The sequence below is a fragment of the Bos mutus genome, chromosome 6 (assembly GCF_027580195.1).
Source record: "Bos mutus isolate GX-2022 chromosome 6, NWIPB_WYAK_1.1, whole genome shotgun sequence".
In the NCBI taxonomy this organism is placed as follows: Eukaryota; Metazoa; Chordata; class Mammalia; order Artiodactyla; family Bovidae; genus Bos; species Bos mutus.
In genome coordinates, this window is record NC_091622.1 from 93,028,428 (window position 1) to 93,045,469 (window position 17,042).

Genomic DNA, 17,042 nt, shown 5'->3' on the forward strand with positions numbered 1-17,042 from the left:
AAAGAAAGGCAATGCCAAAGAATGTTCAAAGTACCGCACAATTGCACTCATGTCACACGTTAGCAATGCAATGCTCAAAAGTCTCCAAGCCAGGCTTCAACAGTGCGTGAACTGAGAACTTCCAGATGTTCAAGCTGGTTTTAGAGAAGGCAGAGGAACCAGAGACCAAATTGCCAGCATCCATTGGATCATGGAAAAAGCAAGAGAGTTCCAGAAAAATATCTACTTCTGCTTTGTTGACTATGCCAAAGCCTTTGACTGTGTGGATCATAACAAACTGTGGAAAATTCTTCAAGTGATGGGAATACCAGACTACCTTACCTGCCTCCTGAGAAATCTGTATGCAGGTCAAGAAGCAACAGTTAGAACTGAACATGGAACAACAGACTGGTTCCAAATAGGAAAAGGGGTACGTCAAGGCTGTATATTGTCACCCTGTTTATTTAACTTATATGCAGAGCACATCATGGGAAATGCCAGGCTGGATGAAGCACAAGCTGGAATCAAGATTGCTGGGAGAAATATCAATAACCTCAGATATGCAGATGACACCACCCTTTTGGCAGAAAGTGAAGAGGAACTAAGAGCCTCTTGATGAAAGTGAAAGAGGAGAGTGAAAAAGTTGGCTTAAAGTCAACATTCAGAAAACTAAGATCATGGCATCTGGTCCCATCACTTCATGGCAAATAGATGGGGAAGCAATGGAAACAGTGAGAGACTTTATTTTCTTGGGCTCCAAAATCACTGCAGATGGTGACCGCAGCCATGAAATTGAAAGACGCTTGCTCCTTGGAAGTAAAGCTTTGACAAACCAAACAGCATATTAAAAAGCAGAGATATTATTTTGTCGACAAAGGTCTGTCTAGTCAAAATTATGGTTTTTCCAGTAGTCATGTATAGATGTGAGAATTGGACTATAAAGAAAGCTGAGCACCAAAGAATTGATGCTTTTGAACTGTGGTGTTGGAGAAGACTGTTGAGAGTCTCTTGGACAGCAAGGAGATCCAACCAGTCCATCCTAAAGAAAATCAGTCCTGAATATTCATTGGAAGGACTGATGCTAAAGCTGAAACTCCAATACTTTGGCCACCTGATGCGAAGAACGGACTCATTGTTAAAAGACCCTGATGCAGGGAAAGATTGAAGGTGGGAGGAGAAGGGGATGACAGAGGCTGAGATGGTTGGATGGCATCACTGACTCAATGGACATGCGTTTGAGTAAGCTCCCGGAGTTGGTGGTGGACAGGGAAGCCTTGCATGCTGCAGTCCATGGGGTTGCAAAGAGTGGGACATGACTGAGGGACTGAACTGAACTGAACTGAAGGTCAGGGATGAGATACAGTCATAGATGTGTGTAAGAGAGGCTTCTCAGGTGGCGCTAGTGGTAAAGAACCCTCCTGCCAATGCAGGAGACGTAGCAGATGCAGGTTTGATCCCTGGCTTGGGAAGATCCCCTGGAGGAGGAGATGGCAACCCACTCCTGTATTCTTGCCTGGAAAATCCCTTGGACAGAGACGTTTGGCTGGCTATAGCCCATAGGGGCCCAAAGAGTTGGACACAGCTGAAGCAACTTAGCGTGCATGCATTCACATGTGCAAGAGAGGAAATGACTTAAGCCCTATCTCAACAGCCTCTTTCAGCTGATTTACACACCCCTTAATGTGTAGGAAAATCCCGATCACTGTCCCAGCCTGAGGGTCGAGGCAACACTTGTCATCATGCCACTAGGGAACAATTTATCCTCATTATGAAGTTTGAATCTATAAATCCAAGTTGATGAGACATCGTTACAAACATATAGTCCCACAGGTCAGTATTCATAAGTGTACATCTACTTGTATGTGTGGTGAGCCCACAGGAGGCAGTGGAGAGCAGGGCTCCTAGACAGGGTTTCAGAATCAGGCCTGGACCTTCCTACTCCTCTGCTGCCTACCAGCTCTATGTACTTAGACAAGTTACTTTAACTCAAGCCTTAAAGCCTTCATTTCACATCTGTAAAATTAAAATAATAGTATTACCAACCACAGAGGCTGCTGTGAAAATACAGAGAGAGAGAAAGTATAAATAACAGCAGAGAAAATCATTGATACGTGGTGGTGGCAGCTTATTGGAATTAATGCTAACGATCATCAACACTTTTATTATTGGAACAGAGTGAATGATGAAAGGAAAGTAAGAAAGCAGCAAACCAGAGAAGGCTAGTTGGAGCAAAGTAGCAGCAGCACTGGAAGCAACAGAGAAAAGAAATCATGCAAAAGTCAGGCAGACATACAAAGACCTAATATTTGTAAATAGGCATAAATATATTCTGTAAAATTTTTCTTTATTATTTATTTATACTGAAGCATAATTGCTGAATTGATGCTTTTGAACTGTGGTGTTGGAGACAACTCTTGAGAGTCACTTGGACTGCAAGGAGATCCAACCAGTCAATGCTAAAGGAAATCAGTCCTGAATATTCGTTGGAAGGACTGATGCTGAAGCTGAAACTCCAGTACTTTGGCTACCTGATGTGAAGAACTGACTCGTTGGAAAAATTCTCATGCTGGGCAAGATTGAAGGCAAGAGGAGAAGGGGACAAGAGAGGATAAAATGATCGAATGGCATCACCAACTCGATGGACATGAGTTTGAGCAAGCTCTGGGAGTTGGTGATGGACAGGGTGGCCTGGCGTGCTGCAGTCCATGGTGTCACAAAGAGTGGGACATGACTGAGCGACTGAACTGACTGAACTCCATTTATAGTTATCATAAAATATTGAACTTTATTTCCTGTGTTGTGCAGTGTATCCTTATAGCTTATTTTATACCTAATAATTTATATCTCTTATTCCCCTGACCCTATAATGCCCCTGCTCGCTTCCCTTTCCCCATTGGTAGCCACTGCTACTGCTATTGCTAAGTCACTTCAGTCGTGTCCGACTCTGTGCGACCCCATAGACGGCAGCCCACCAGGCTTCCCCGTCCCTGGGATTCTCCAGGCAAGAACACTGGAGTGGGTTGCCATTTCCTTCTCCAACGCATGAAAGTGAAAAGTGAAAGTGAAGTCGCTCAGTCATGTCCGACTCTTCACGACCCCATGGACTGCACCCTGCCAGGCTCCTCCATCCATGGGATTTTCCAGGCAAGAGTACTGGAGTGGGGTGCCATTGCCTTCTCCAATTGGTAGCCACTAGTTTAGAACAAATGCATTTTTTAAAGTATTATAGCCAAAAGTTTCATTCACCTGTAATTTGCAAAATAATTCAGGCAATCCTCTTTCCTTGTCCATCTTCCATCTTCTATAACATCCTGAATTATTTATGTGCAAGCACACACACTTAGCCACAGAGCCTTTAACAGTAGAGTTAGTGGGGAATCTTTGAGTTTTGGGTCTATTTTAATAGACTTTATTTTTAGAGCCATTTTAGATCTCCAGAAAAATGCAGCAGAAGCTACAGAAACCTCCCACATGCCCCTCCTCCTCGCACACATCTTGCGTTAGCGTGGTACATTGGTTATAGCTGATGAATGAATTAAATGATAAATGAATTAGACGATGATTACATGATGAATGAATGAACTGACACATTATTAACTACAGTCTGTACTTTACGTTAGGATTCACTCTTTGCGTTACTCGTCCTATGGGTTTGGACAAATGTTTAATGCCTTGCATCCACCATTACAGAATCATATGGAATAGTTTTACTGCCCTAAAAATCTTCTGTGCTTCAGCCATTCATCCCTCTCTTTCTCTCTCTGAACCTCTGGTAACCAGTGATCTTTTTATCTCTATAGTTTTGCCTTTTCCAGATGGTCCTATAGTTGAAATAATACAGTGTATAGGCTTTTCAGACTGCATCCTTTCATGGCTTAATAACTCATTTCCTTTTTTTTTTTTTTCCATCACTGAGTGCTATTTCACTGTGGGCTTTCCAGGTGGCTCAGTGGTAAAGAATTCACCTACCAATGCAGGAGACCTGTGTTCGATCCCTGGGTCGGAAAGATCCCCCGGATAAGGAAATGGCAACCCACTCCAGTATTCTTGCCTGGGAAATCACACAGACAGAGGAGTCTGGTGGGCTACAGTCCAAAGGGTCACAAAGAGTTGGACAGGACAGAGAGAGAGAGATGTTGAGCATCTTTTCATGCACTTTCTTGCCATCTGTGTGTCTGATATCTATTCAGATACTTTGCCCATTTTTAATTGGGTTGTTTGTTCTCTTTTTGTCGAGTTTTAAGAGCTTCTATGTATTTTAGATACAAGTCCTGTATCAGATATGTGTTTGCATACATTTTCTCCCAAGGTGTGGCTTGTCTTATGATTCCCTGAAGACCTTGAGTTTCCAGAAAAGGAAACTCGTGCTCAGAAGACTGTAAGGATTTGCTGCAGATTTCACGGCTAGTCAGCGGCAGGGCCAGAAAGAAAGCTGTGAATGCTCAATTCCTTTGGGCCGTGTGGTCCTCACTGGAAGAAACAGCTCTAAGAGGCCCTGCAGGTTCAAATGCCAAATGATGGAATATTTATCTTTAAAAAGACTGCCTTCAATTTTATCTTCTCTGATTAGGGCAGAAGAGATGAGAGTCTAAAAGTGGATGAGCAGCTGGCCAGAAAGGATGCTCAGGTCAGTAACAGAGCAGAGAAAACATCTCCTTGAACTCTCCTCCCTCCTGACTGCCTTCTAATATCTCCGGCATCAGTTAGGGCCATGCTCTCTTCTTTTCTGTCTGAAGGAGAAGCCTGAAGCCCAGCGATACCTTAGCTCCATCTTTCTGCCTTCCCCAGTGCTGGTTATTATTCCCCTGGCTTCTGCAACTTCAACTGTCAGATTTTTCTGCTAGAAGTGAGAGACATGGCTTATCAAAAACCTCAGTGACCTATAAAATAAACTTACCCCTCTTCTCATCCCACCTCCTCAAAAAGAGGCAGAATTGGGTCCGTACTAGCATTTACGTCTTCTCTCTTGTCCAACAGATTCTCTATAATGCTGGTGAAAAGAGATGGGGCACGGATGAAGATGCCTTCACTGACATCCTGTGTCTAAGGAGCTTTCCTCAATTGAAACTGAGTATGGACTCACGTTACAATCTTTTTTTTTTTTTCTCTGCGTTGTGGTGTTTTTGCAAGTACTTCAGGGTTTAATATGCATAATTGTGGAAAATGAAGTTAAAAATGGTGAAGGCGGTCCCATTTTCATGTACAGACATTTCAGGAAACAACCTGGGAAAGCTGTGCTCCAACTCAAGGGAGAATCAACAGTACTCGGTTTTATCCTCGGAGCTGAGTAGATTACCTATGTGTGTTTAGTCACTCAGTCGTGTCCAACTCTTTGCAACCCCATGGACTGTAGCCCTACAGGTTCTTCTGTCCATCGGATTTTCCAGGCAAGAATACTGGAGTGGGTTGCCATTTCCTCCTTCAAAGGGATCCTCCTGATCCAGGGATCAAAGCCACATTTCCTGTGTCGCCTGCATTGCAGGCAGATTCTTTGTCCCCTAGTGGTGTTGTTCAGTCACTCAGTTGTGTCCAACTCCTTGCAACTCTTTGGACTGTAGCATTCCAGACTTCCCTGTCCTTCACCATCTCCTGGAGCTTGCTCAAACTCATGTCCATTGAGTCGGTGATGCCATCCATCCTCTGTCATTCCCTTCTCCTCCTGCCTTCAATCTTGCCCAGCATCAGGGTCTTTTCCAATGAATCAGTTCTTTGCATCAAGTGGCCAAAGTATTGGAGCTTCAGCTTTAGCACCAGTCCTTCCAATGAATATTCAGGACTGATTTCCTTTAGGACTGACTGGTTTGATCTCCTTGCAGTCCAAGGGACTCTCAAGAGTGTTCTCCAACACCACCGTTCTAAAGCATCAGTTCTTCAGTGCTCAGCCTTTTTTATTGTCCAGCTCTCACATCCATACATGACCACTGGAAAAACCATAGCTTTGGCTAGATGGACCTTTGTTAGCAAAGTGATGTCTCTGCTTTTTAATATGCTATCTTGGTTTGTCATAGCTTTTCTTCCAAGGAGCAAGTGTCTTTTAATTTCATGGCTGCAGTCACCATCTGCAATGATTTTAGAACCCAAGAAAATAAAGTCTGTCACTGTTTCCATTGTTTCCCCATCTATTTTCCCTGAAGTGATGGGACTGGATGCCAAGATCTTCAGTTTTTGAATTTTGAGTTTTAAGCCAGCTTTTTCCTTCTCCTCTTTCATCTTCATCAAGAGGCTCTTTAGTTCCTCTTCGCTTTCTGCCATAATGGTGGTGTCATCTGCATATCTGAGGTTATTGATATTTCTCCCAACAATCTTGATTCCAGCTTGTGCTTCATCCAGCCCAGCATTTTGCATGATGTACTCTGCCTATAAGTTAAATAAGCAGGGTGATAATATAAAGCCTTGATGTACTCCTTTCCCAATTTGGAACCAGTCCATTGTTCCATGTCTGGTTCTAACTGTTGCTTCTTGACCTGCATACAGATTTCTCAGGAGGCAGGTAAGGTGATCTGGCATTTCCATCTCTTGAAGAATTTTCCAGCTTGTTGTGATCCACACAGTCAAAGACTTTAGCATCGTCAATGAAGTAGATGTTTTCCTGGAATTACCTTGCTTTTTCTGTGATCCAGCAGATGTTAGCCATTTGATCTCTGGTTCCTCTGCCTTTTCTAAATCAGCTTGTACATCTGGAAGTTCTCAGTTGATGTACCATCGAAGCCTAGCTTGGAGGATTTTGAGCATTACCTTCTAGCGTGTGAAATGAGTGTGTGACAGATAGTAGACAGGGTCGGTTTGTCAGGGAGGAAAGAGGAGCCGCCCTCTGGGCTGAAAGCAGAGAGGAGTGTTCCTGCTGATGGCAGATCCTAAATCAAGGCTTCCAGCCCCTTTCTTGCCTAGTTAGCCACTTTCCAGGAAAACCAGGCATTATGGGTGATCTCTGTTAATGCATAAATATGGATTATCATTCAACTTTTTCTGATATGAAGGTAAATGGGTGGGGTGGGGAAGCTGTTTTTCTCAGACCAGCTATTCCATGGAATTGCTAAGCACCCATCCCTTCACTCATGCATCTCCTTGGGTCATTCTGGAAGCAACAGCACCCAAAAATCTAGAACTCCACTTCCTGTGGACATCCAACTGTATCTTCCCTGTGCTGGTCTGGAGAACCACCACAGTGCATGACTATGCTTACGCCGAGTTCGTGGGAAAATGAGGAGACTTGGACATTGAAATTTCATCCTTTTTATAAAATAATAGTAATAGTATATTATAGTTGCTTTGTTAATGTCTTTATTTGAAAAATAAAAACCAAACAATCATAGGTCTCCAAATTTTCTGTTTTCAAAACTTACTTGGAAACAATACACTTGGCTTATGAAGTATCCCTCCATGCTAGGTGATGTGTGTACAGGTTTTACTTTCGGGAAATACTGACCAAAAACTTTCAATGCCTTCTAGGAAATAGGCTCTGCTGCCTTGGGGAGTGATTTATTCAGCACAAAGAAATCTTCACAATTAAGATTTCAGTATCAGATTTAAAATATATTTGACTCATGACCACATTCTTGTTTCCAGGTGCTGTTATCTTTTAAAAGTTAGCCCACCTTGCTAGAGAAATTGTTTATCATTTAACCTTTCAGGCTATTTTAAATGCTTACAGCCTGGGATGGGGAGGGAAGAAAGGAGAGAGAGAGATTAATCATTGAAGAAAATGGCCTATGAAGTTCAGGTTTTATTGTCGATGATATTTTTAAAAAGAAATTAAAAACAAAAACTTTCGTGCTGAGTTTTTGATGGTTTAAAGAAGTGTTTGTGCTTGCTACTTAATAACATGATGTGCTGCATATCAAATCAGAAGCTAAAATATATTCAGGTGTCAACTGGGATGCTTTCAATTTTTTTGCGATGCTGCTTTTCAGCATTTGATGAATACAGAAACATCAGCCAGAAGGACATTGAGGATAGCATAAAAGGAGAATTGTCTGGCCATTTTGAAGACTTACTGCTGGCCATAGGTAAGTCCACGAGTGCTTATAAACTGAGGTACTTTGCACTTGTTTTCAATCAGTGTCAGGATCAGCTCTTTTCTTCTCAGAATCCTGACTGATCCATCTTTATGCTCCCCCGAGCCCTCAGCACAGTCCATGGTACACACCTATGCTCAACAAATATTGTGAAATGGATGCAGGAAGATGTTCTCTGTTTAGGGCTTCCTTTGCCTTTTAACTTTGTGTTTATCTTGGTACCACGTTTGGATTATAAACTCCTTGAGAGAGAAAAATGTTACACTTCTACTGGCATTTTTATGGAGCCCATTGAAAGCATAGATCTAAGCCCATATGGTAATTAATCATGTTTGGTTATTTTTGGAAGATGTCAGTGGCCTCCCAACATTAAACTCAGGACAGAACTACGGGTCTCCTCCTTGTTGGCTGTGCGAACAGGGAAAATCAGAAAGAAAATAAGTCACGGACTGAATCTGTGCCTGGAGAGACACGTGGATTAACAAGCAGACAAAAACATGGTTATGTAAGCTGATCTGTCTTCTCCATCAGGTCTCTGCAGTCTGTGCTTTTAGGCACCCAAAGAACACCTTGCAAGAATGATGCATTCAGAGGAATGAGACACTCTTCAAAGACAGGCTTCAGTGACCATTCTAGTCCAAGTCAAGCGTGCATGAGTGCTTAGTCAGTCAGTGGTGTCCCACTCTTTGTGACCCCATAGTCTCTGGCCCTCCAGGCTCCTCTGTCCATGGGATTTTTCAAGCAAAAATACTGGACTGGGTTGCCATTTCATCCTCTAGGGGATCTTCCTGACCCAGGGATCAAACCCATGTCTCCTGTATTTCCTGCATTGTAGGCGGGATTCTTTACCAACAACTTAATCTAAATGCTCTAAGCACACAGGATTGTTCAGAATCCTAAACTTCTCCAATTTCTGGTGACTGTTGGTCTTGCTTCTCTGCTAATGCCAGGGTAGGAGTACCTGTACAGCTTATCATTTTACCAATGAAATGTCATATCTAACATCAATCATAATAATTAATAGCTTCTCCAGTGAGATAAAGATAGCTGATATCTAAGGGTAATCTCCAGAATGAGGCTCTGATTCATCTTTCAAATGTTAATTACCACCTCTGGAGGGTGGAAGCTGCCTCAAATTGTACTTTTTAAATAAACACTCGTCAGGCACTTACGACATGCTCGGCATTATGCTAACCTCTTGGCAAACATCAACCCATTTAAGCCTCATGACAATCCTATGGGTGAGGGACTGTTATTATCCCCATAGGAGACCTGAGGCACCAAAAGGTTAAGTTCCTTTCCCCAGTTACTCAGGGAAAGTGTGGTGGAGCTGGGATTCTAACCTAGGCATTTGGGCTCCACAGCCTGTGATGTTAACCAGCCTCTCCAATGTGCTTCCAGGGAAACAGAGATTGAAACCTGCATGTGTCACCCCGTCCACAGTGAAGTATTCTAAATTACAGAAAAAGTACCAGGGAGCAAGCCCTCCCTAAGGTTTGGCATCTATTCTCAGGATTTCCTCTGCATGTGTTATTTCACTAACTTCTGATCCTCTCTTCAGTGCCAAGAATAGGATCCAAATGCTGCTTTTAAAAAATACGTACACACACACACATATATATGGGCTTCCCAGGTGGCACTAGTGGTAAAGGATCCACCTGCCAATGCAGGGAACATAAGAGACACAAGTTCAGTCCCTGAGTGGAGAAGACCCCCTGGAGGAGGGCATGGCAACCCACTCCAATATTCTTGCCTGGAGAAGAATTCCATGGACAGAGGAGCCTGGTAGGCTACAATCAATAGGGTTGCACAGAGTCGGACACAACTAAATCATCAGCAAGCACATATGTGTGTGTGTATAGGTGACTTGCTAGAAGACAGGCCAAGAAAGAATAAAAAGCTTCTTTTTCAATTAAAAAAAAAAAAACAAATCAGAGATCAGTCTCCATACTTAGCTCTGAGAATATTCCAGTGTCAGTGATACAGTCAGTTAATTGTTTTCATTTCATCTTTTAACCTTTGCATCAGTCTTGCTGCTTTTTACCTTGCCTGCTGTATCATTTGAAAAACTTTATTAAGATGTACAAATTCTCATTTCATTGAGCTAAGAGGCATTTTTGGAAATAGATGCTGAATTATGCACTAAATTTGGGCTACAGTGTGTGTTATTTTATCAAGTGAAAGAAAGACTTTAAAATTTAACTAATTTAAAGTTCGAGATATGTCTCACTTTCATTTTCTATTTCAGTCTATCATTGGAATACATTAAAAAAAAATCTTTATTGAGATAGAAGTCAAGTACCATAAAATTCACCTGAAGTATGCAATTCAGTGCTCTCTGGTTTCACAGAATTGTGCAACTGTCACCAGAATATAAGTCTGGGATCTTTCCATCAGCCCTCAAAGAAACCCTCTGCCCACTGATAGTCACTCCCCACCCCTTGCAACCACCAGTTTCCTTTCTGTGTCAATAGATCTGCCTGTCCTGGCTATTTCATATACAAGGAATCTAATAGACTGTCAACACGTAGCTTTCGACATGAAAAACCATCTGAGTTCTAACGTCTTAGAAATGCACGGTAGGAAGATCACTAGTTGTCAAATCTGTACGTAGATAGGAAGAAGCTTTCTTCAAAAAGACTATTTCATTAGGGAGAAGAGTTTAATCTCAGAAATGTATACAGGAGTCTGAAAATCAAACAGAAAAAGCTTTTCTTTTATGGAGAAGAGATAAACAGATCTTAACAGAAGCCCTTTTTTTTTTTTTAAGATTGATTTTTCGCTGTGCTGGGTCTTCGTTGCTGCATGGGCTTTTCTCTAGTTGTGGCAAGGGGGGATATTCTTTAGTTTTGGTGTGGGCTTATCACTGAGGTGCCGTCCCTTCTGGAGCAAGAACTCCAGGGTGTGTGGGCTTCAGTAGTTATAGCTCGTGGGCTCAGTAGTCGTGACACAGCATGTGGGATCTCCCCGGACCCAGGGATCGAACCCGTGTCCCCTCCATTGGTACATGGATTCTTAACCACTGGACCATCAGGAAAGCCCGAGCAGAAATTTTTAAAGAAGTTGGACAAGCAAGGAGGCAGGATCATTGGGATTGGGGGTTGACAGGAAGCGTATCTCACCACATCAGCCTGTTCTTAGGACAACCTGAAAAGGAGGCATGTTGGCATTTTGGTACTTGCTCAGTCTGGGGACCAAGCGAGGATTCAGGGGCCTGTGACAGGGGTCAGGGGAAGGCCTGAGAAAGTTTGATCAAAAGAACACAGATGGTAAGAAGCAGGCAACCATGAACTCTTGATCATCATAACGAACTTCAGTGGACTCCCTGATTCTTTGGAATTTCCCCAAGTTTCCCTCCTGGGGTTGAGTCTTAAAGCAGGCTTCCTTATACTGTATATGCTACCACTTCCCCAAATATTCAGACATGAGGAAAAAATCTGGTAGTTAAGACCATAAAGCGAAGGAGAGGATAAAGGATTATGGAAAGAAAGGATTCCCTGCATTTAGTCTGTGGGGAGCGAGATGATTGAAAGAGTTAATAGGATAAAAGCGGGCACAAAAACTCTCAATCGAATGATTAAGGCTTGCTGAATGTAAGTTTGAGGAAAATATAGATAATACCAATTCACATCCTTGATTTCTTCTCAGACAGTTTCAAATCTGTAGCTGTTATCATGTTTGTCCCAGATTCCATGTGCCTAATACATTTCTCTGTTTCCCTTAAGACACAGACACAAAAGGTCTTTTCACTTTCCTTAAAAGAGTCTGAAAGGCACTATGAGAAAGCCACTGTTCTTGTTCTGATCTCCAAAATTCATTATAAAATTCATTCACTTTTGGTCAGCTTTCTACCTAGAGATCAAATTTAAGATGATACAAGTAATTGTGTTGCAATAAACAGACTTATTCCCTACAGACTTTTCTCCTGGCTACTTTCACTTTAAAGGATAATTCATTTGCTCATGTTTTTGCAGTTATTTATTATTATTGTTTCTGCTTTACTCATTATTTCAAAATAAAGAATTGAACGATTTAATGTGTTTGTTTTTAATGACTGAATTTAGATTACACGCACTGGTTATAATGTAATTAATCAGTCTATAAATTCTAATTCAGTCACTTAAGAAAAAAATCTTTCTGTTGGAAAAATTACTTTTAAGCTGAGCTCCAGTGCCCCTATTTACCTAATGAGTTATTTGGAGCAACATCTCTGCAATCTTTAGACCCAAGCTATTCATCAGTAGTCAAAGATGTTAGAAATGGAGCAGCGGTACACCCTAGGGAATTATCAAATGTAAGCGTAGGTGTTGGTGTGTCTGGGATCTGGAAATGAGTCAGCTACTGTGGGAGTATCTTTGGCAGGTAATTTTATTTTCCCTGTGGCTAAGGATAATTACTGTGTTAAAGTTCCATGCAAATATGACATTATAAGGCTTCAAAATTCAGGTTAAGCATTCATTCATTCTTTCATTCTAAAGAAAAGCTAGGAGTGGGGAGGAGGAGAATGGTATGGTTACCCAAAAAGAATCTTTTTAAAAAATGTATTACTATAGATTAACTCAATTTCTATTAAATGAAACTGAACATTGCTTTTTTGTAACAGTTCGTTGTGCAAGGAACACGCCTGCCTTTTTAGCTGAAAGACTGTACCGAGCTTTGAAGGTTGGTCTGGAAATTTCATTTATATTCTTAGCTTCCCTCAAGGAAAATGTAAAAATATTACTTAATATTGATGGCATTTCCTGCTTCTTTTCCATATTGATAGAGTTCTCTTTTGTAGCTAATCTGTCTGCTAATTTGGCTCATAGGTTGATAATGAGTTTCCTAATCATTACAGAGGTAGGTGCGCTGAAGTGCTGACTAAATTATTTCTCCCACTTCACAGTAATGTGGGCAGTTGATTGGTTTCAGGACAACAGCCCTCAAACGTGATCCAGTGGCCTCTCAAGCTGCCTTACTTACTTACACTGAGCTAGCCGCCTTTCAGGATGTAGAAACCCTGTGTTTTCTCATCTGCTGTCACTTCTGGGTGGGGAGCTCTGTGAATCTGTTCAGTCCTTTCTTGTTTATATCTTCAGACCCTCATAGTGAGCCTGGCATGCAGAAGATGCTGACTTCAGTTTCTTCCTGGACATTTCCTGTAGAAGTCCACGTGCCCTTTCAAAGCTGCGTCCACAGTAAACAGCACTTTGGTCACCTCCCATCCCAGTCTTGCTCTGCATCCTGCCTTCAGTCATCTCAGTGGATAACACTGATAGGAACTAGCCTTGCCTAACTCACTGAAGTTATACCTTTCCTCCCCAGCCTTGTTCTCTACGGCTTAGCCACATCAGCTTTCTTTCTGTTTCTTGATTACTCCAAGCGTCTACCCATGTCAGGGTCTTGGCATTTGTCATGCTCTCTGCCTTGTGTGTGTCTCCTCCATATCTATCTATGGTTGCCTCCTTCTGATCTCTGAGGTCTCAGCTCATGCGTCCTCCTGAGAGAGGTCTTCCCTGTCTACCCAGGTCAACTGACTTCCTTTCACTCACACTCCACCCCATCGTTCTCAGTACCACTAACTTGCTGTCCTTCCTGTCCACCTCCATCAGCAAGAACTCCATGAGAGTGTGTGTTCTGTAAGCATTTGTTGTGCTCAGTAAGCATTTGTTAAACGAATAAATGAATGGTGTCAATATCCACCTAACTGCTCAGCTAGAAATTCTGCACTTCTCTTTCCCTCTTTCTTCTCAAACATCATTAAGATTTGTCAGTCTACCTTTACAAGCATCTCTTAAATCTTATCAATTTTCTCCATCCCTACTACCATTATTGTAGATCAGGCCATCAACATCTCTTTCTCCCTCTCTCTCGGTTATATAAACACTTCTGAATGGATCTCAAAGCTTCCAGTCTTATTCTGTCATCTTCATCCTACTCTTTTTCTGAAATCCACTCTTCATACTGCTGCTGTCAAAGGAACCTTCTGAAACTACAAATCTGATCTGATCTCAACACACTCATTTTTAACAGACTGCAAATAGTTCTTCACACTCAGGATGAAGTCAGAATTTCATTTCATGGTTTATAAGGTCTGGCCTTTCCAGATATATTCCTTGCTGTTCCTTCTTATTACTTATGTATCCTTAAATGTGGTATTATTTCTTGCTCTAAAGCGTCATGTATGCTGTATCTTATATTGAAACTTTTTTTTTCCTCTGCGTAAGAACTCCATTCCTTCTTCTCCTGGCTGACTATTTAGGCCCCAGCTTAAATCCCACTTTCTCAAACAGTGCTTTACTAATCCTTGATTAGCATATGGTAGGCCTCCCTAACATATGCTCCCATGGTACCCAATACTTCCCATATGTCAGATTTTATTGTAATGGCCATTTTCTCACCTGTATCCTTTACAAAACTGAAAGCTTAACAGGGGCATCTCATCTCTGTTTTCAGCATTTAGCAATGCAATGGCAGAAAATGTGTCTTGAATAAATGAATGAGGATGTTTGATGAAAAATGAGAGAAGGAGAGTCACTGTGGTTGAATAGTCTGTGTACCATATCAGTGTCTGATGAATATCCACGTGTTATTTTGTGAGCAATGAGATTGGTCTCGTGGACACTTGCATTTCTTAACAGGGTGCCGGAACTGATGAGTTTACTCTGAACCGAATAATGGTTTCCAGATCAGAAATTGACCTTCTGGACATTCGAGCAGAGTTTAAGAAGCTTTCTGGCTACTCCCTGTATTCAGCAATTAAAGTAAGTCTCTTCTTAAAAATAGCAAAACATATCTTGCCTCTCTCTACCCATCGTCTTTCCCTTATAATTCTCAAAACATTGAAATTCATGATTTAGGTTTCTCTCTCCTTGACAGTGTGTAAATATGTTTTCTGAATTATTTGTCAGCCAGAAAAAGGAGTGAATTTGAGTCAGTGGTGATGTGGATGAATCTAGAGTCTGTCGTACAGAGTGGAGTAAGTCAGAAAGAGAAAAACAAGTGTCATGTATTAATGCACAAATACGGAATCTCGAAAAATGGTGCTGCTGAACCTATTTTCAGGGCAGGAGTAGAGGTACAGAGGTAGAGAATGGATTTGTGGACACCAGGAGGGAAGGAGAGGGTGGGACAAATTGAGAGAGTAGCATTGACATATAGACACCCCTCTGGGTGAAACAGCCAGTGGGAAGCTGCTGTATAGCCCATGGAGCTCAGCTTGATGCTCTGTGATGACCCAGATGGAGAGCGTGGGGGTGGCTGGGAGGGACTTTTCAGAGGAAGGGTGTATGTGTACACATATGGCTGGTTCATGTTTTGTACAGCAGAAACTTACACAACATTGTAAAGCAATTCTATTCCAACCTAAAGATTAAGAAAAAAGAAAGAAACCTCAAAAAAAGAGTGACAAAATATTTCTTAAAGATAGTAATTATTTTTCAGCTCTAAAATCCTAGGTACATAAAAGGCACTCAGCATTTTATTTTTTTCAGGTTTAGTGGCCACTGATTTTTCTTCTTTTGTGAACTGCATATGCAAATTGCTTATCTGTTTTCTTATACTGCACTGTTTTATTTCAGTTATTCTTTCTGGCAGTAGAACAAAAGGATATAGTTTACATTTCCTCTTTGTTTTACACAAAAGATAACATGATTCTGCACTTTGGGGTTCTTTGCATTTCAGGAAGGAAGCTTTCTCATTCTTTTTTTTTTTTAACCTTTTTATTTTGCATTGGAGTATAGCCGATTGATAAACAATGTTGTGATGGTTTCAGGTGAACAGTGAAGGAACTCAACCATACATGTACATGTATCCATTCTCCCCCAAGTTTCCCTCCTGTCCAGACGGCCACATAGCATTGAGCAGAGTTCCATGTGCTGTACAATGGTCCTTGTTGGCTATTCATTTTAAATACAGCAGTGTGTACATGTCCATCCTAAACTCCCTAACTGTCCCTTCCTCCACCCTTCCACCACCCTTATGCCGGCAGCCATAAGTTCATTCTCTAAGACTGTGAATCTCTTTCTGTTTTGTAAGTAAGTTCATTTGTATCATTTCTTTTTAGATTCCACATATAAGGGATGTCTTACAATATTTCTCCTTCTTTGTCTGACTTACTTCACTCAGTATGATACTCTCTAAGTCTACCATGTTGCTGCAAATGACATTATTTCATTCTTTTTAATGGCTGGGTAATATTCCATTGTATGTATGTATATACCATATCATCTTTATCCATTCCTTTGTGGATGGACATTTAGGTTGCTAGGAAGCTTTCTCATTCTTTTTAACAGCTGCATATCATTCCATTACTTGTATATTTGTACCTGCCACATCAACAGATGTTTCAAGTTTCTTGCTATTCTAAACAACACTGCAATATGCATATGTGATTTCATCAGGTACAAGTGCATCTGAAGGATGAGTGCTCAATAATAGGTAGGAGTGCTGAGACAGATGTCAGTATACCTGTAATTTTGATTGTTGTTCAGTTGCTAGTCATGTCCGGCTCTTTGTGACCCCATGGACTGCAGCACGCCAGGCTTCCCTGTCCTTGGGATTTTGGTAAATATTATCAACTGACTTCCACTGCACCTCAATTAGTCAACTAGATTTGCTCATCAAAATTTTTTTTTTTTCTTTAATGAGAGCTGTTGTTTTTGTACTAAACCTTTGCAGGAAAAGATACATGCTTAAGTTGAAAAAGAAAATTTATTCGAAAAGGCAACTGTCCGGTTGCGCCTGGGGCTTAGCACAGATTTCATCCTCTGCTCACGCTCAATGCAATTTGAATCGATTCTGACACATTACAATAGTTTCAATCAACAGAGGAAGATACAATAATGTTAACTAAATTGTACTTACCAAGGCAGAAAAGGAGACACATACATTTTATAAAGATTTCCAGTAACAAGGTTGAAACATGAAGAGGTCCTTTGGTTCACCCTTGGCAAACCAGAAAATTCAATTAACTCGTAGCTCTCCCTCTCCAGATGGCCTGGGTAATTGAGGCTTATTGTATTAGAAAACATGTAAGCAATGTGTATCTTGATAGAAAATAAAAATCCA

The 17,042-nt window shown here is 41.3% G+C and overlaps 1 protein-coding gene across 2 annotated transcripts in view; it reads left to right on the forward strand.

Annotated features, from left to right (window-relative positions):
• Positions 1–17,042, forward strand: part of ANXA3 (annexin A3) — a 77,554-nt gene that overhangs the window by 48,564 nt on the left and 11,948 nt on the right. For both annotated transcript variants that reach the window (XM_070372563.1, XM_005890201.2), the window contains 5 exons: positions 4,550–4,606; positions 4,957–5,050; positions 7,890–7,985; positions 12,598–12,656; positions 14,615–14,737. In XM_070372563.1, coding sequence (XP_070228664.1) covers positions 4,550–4,606; positions 4,957–5,050; positions 7,890–7,985; positions 12,598–12,656; positions 14,615–14,737 — 429 coding nt within the window. The remainder of the gene's footprint in view (positions 1–4,549; positions 4,607–4,956; positions 5,051–7,889; positions 7,986–12,597; positions 12,657–14,614; positions 14,738–17,042) is intronic.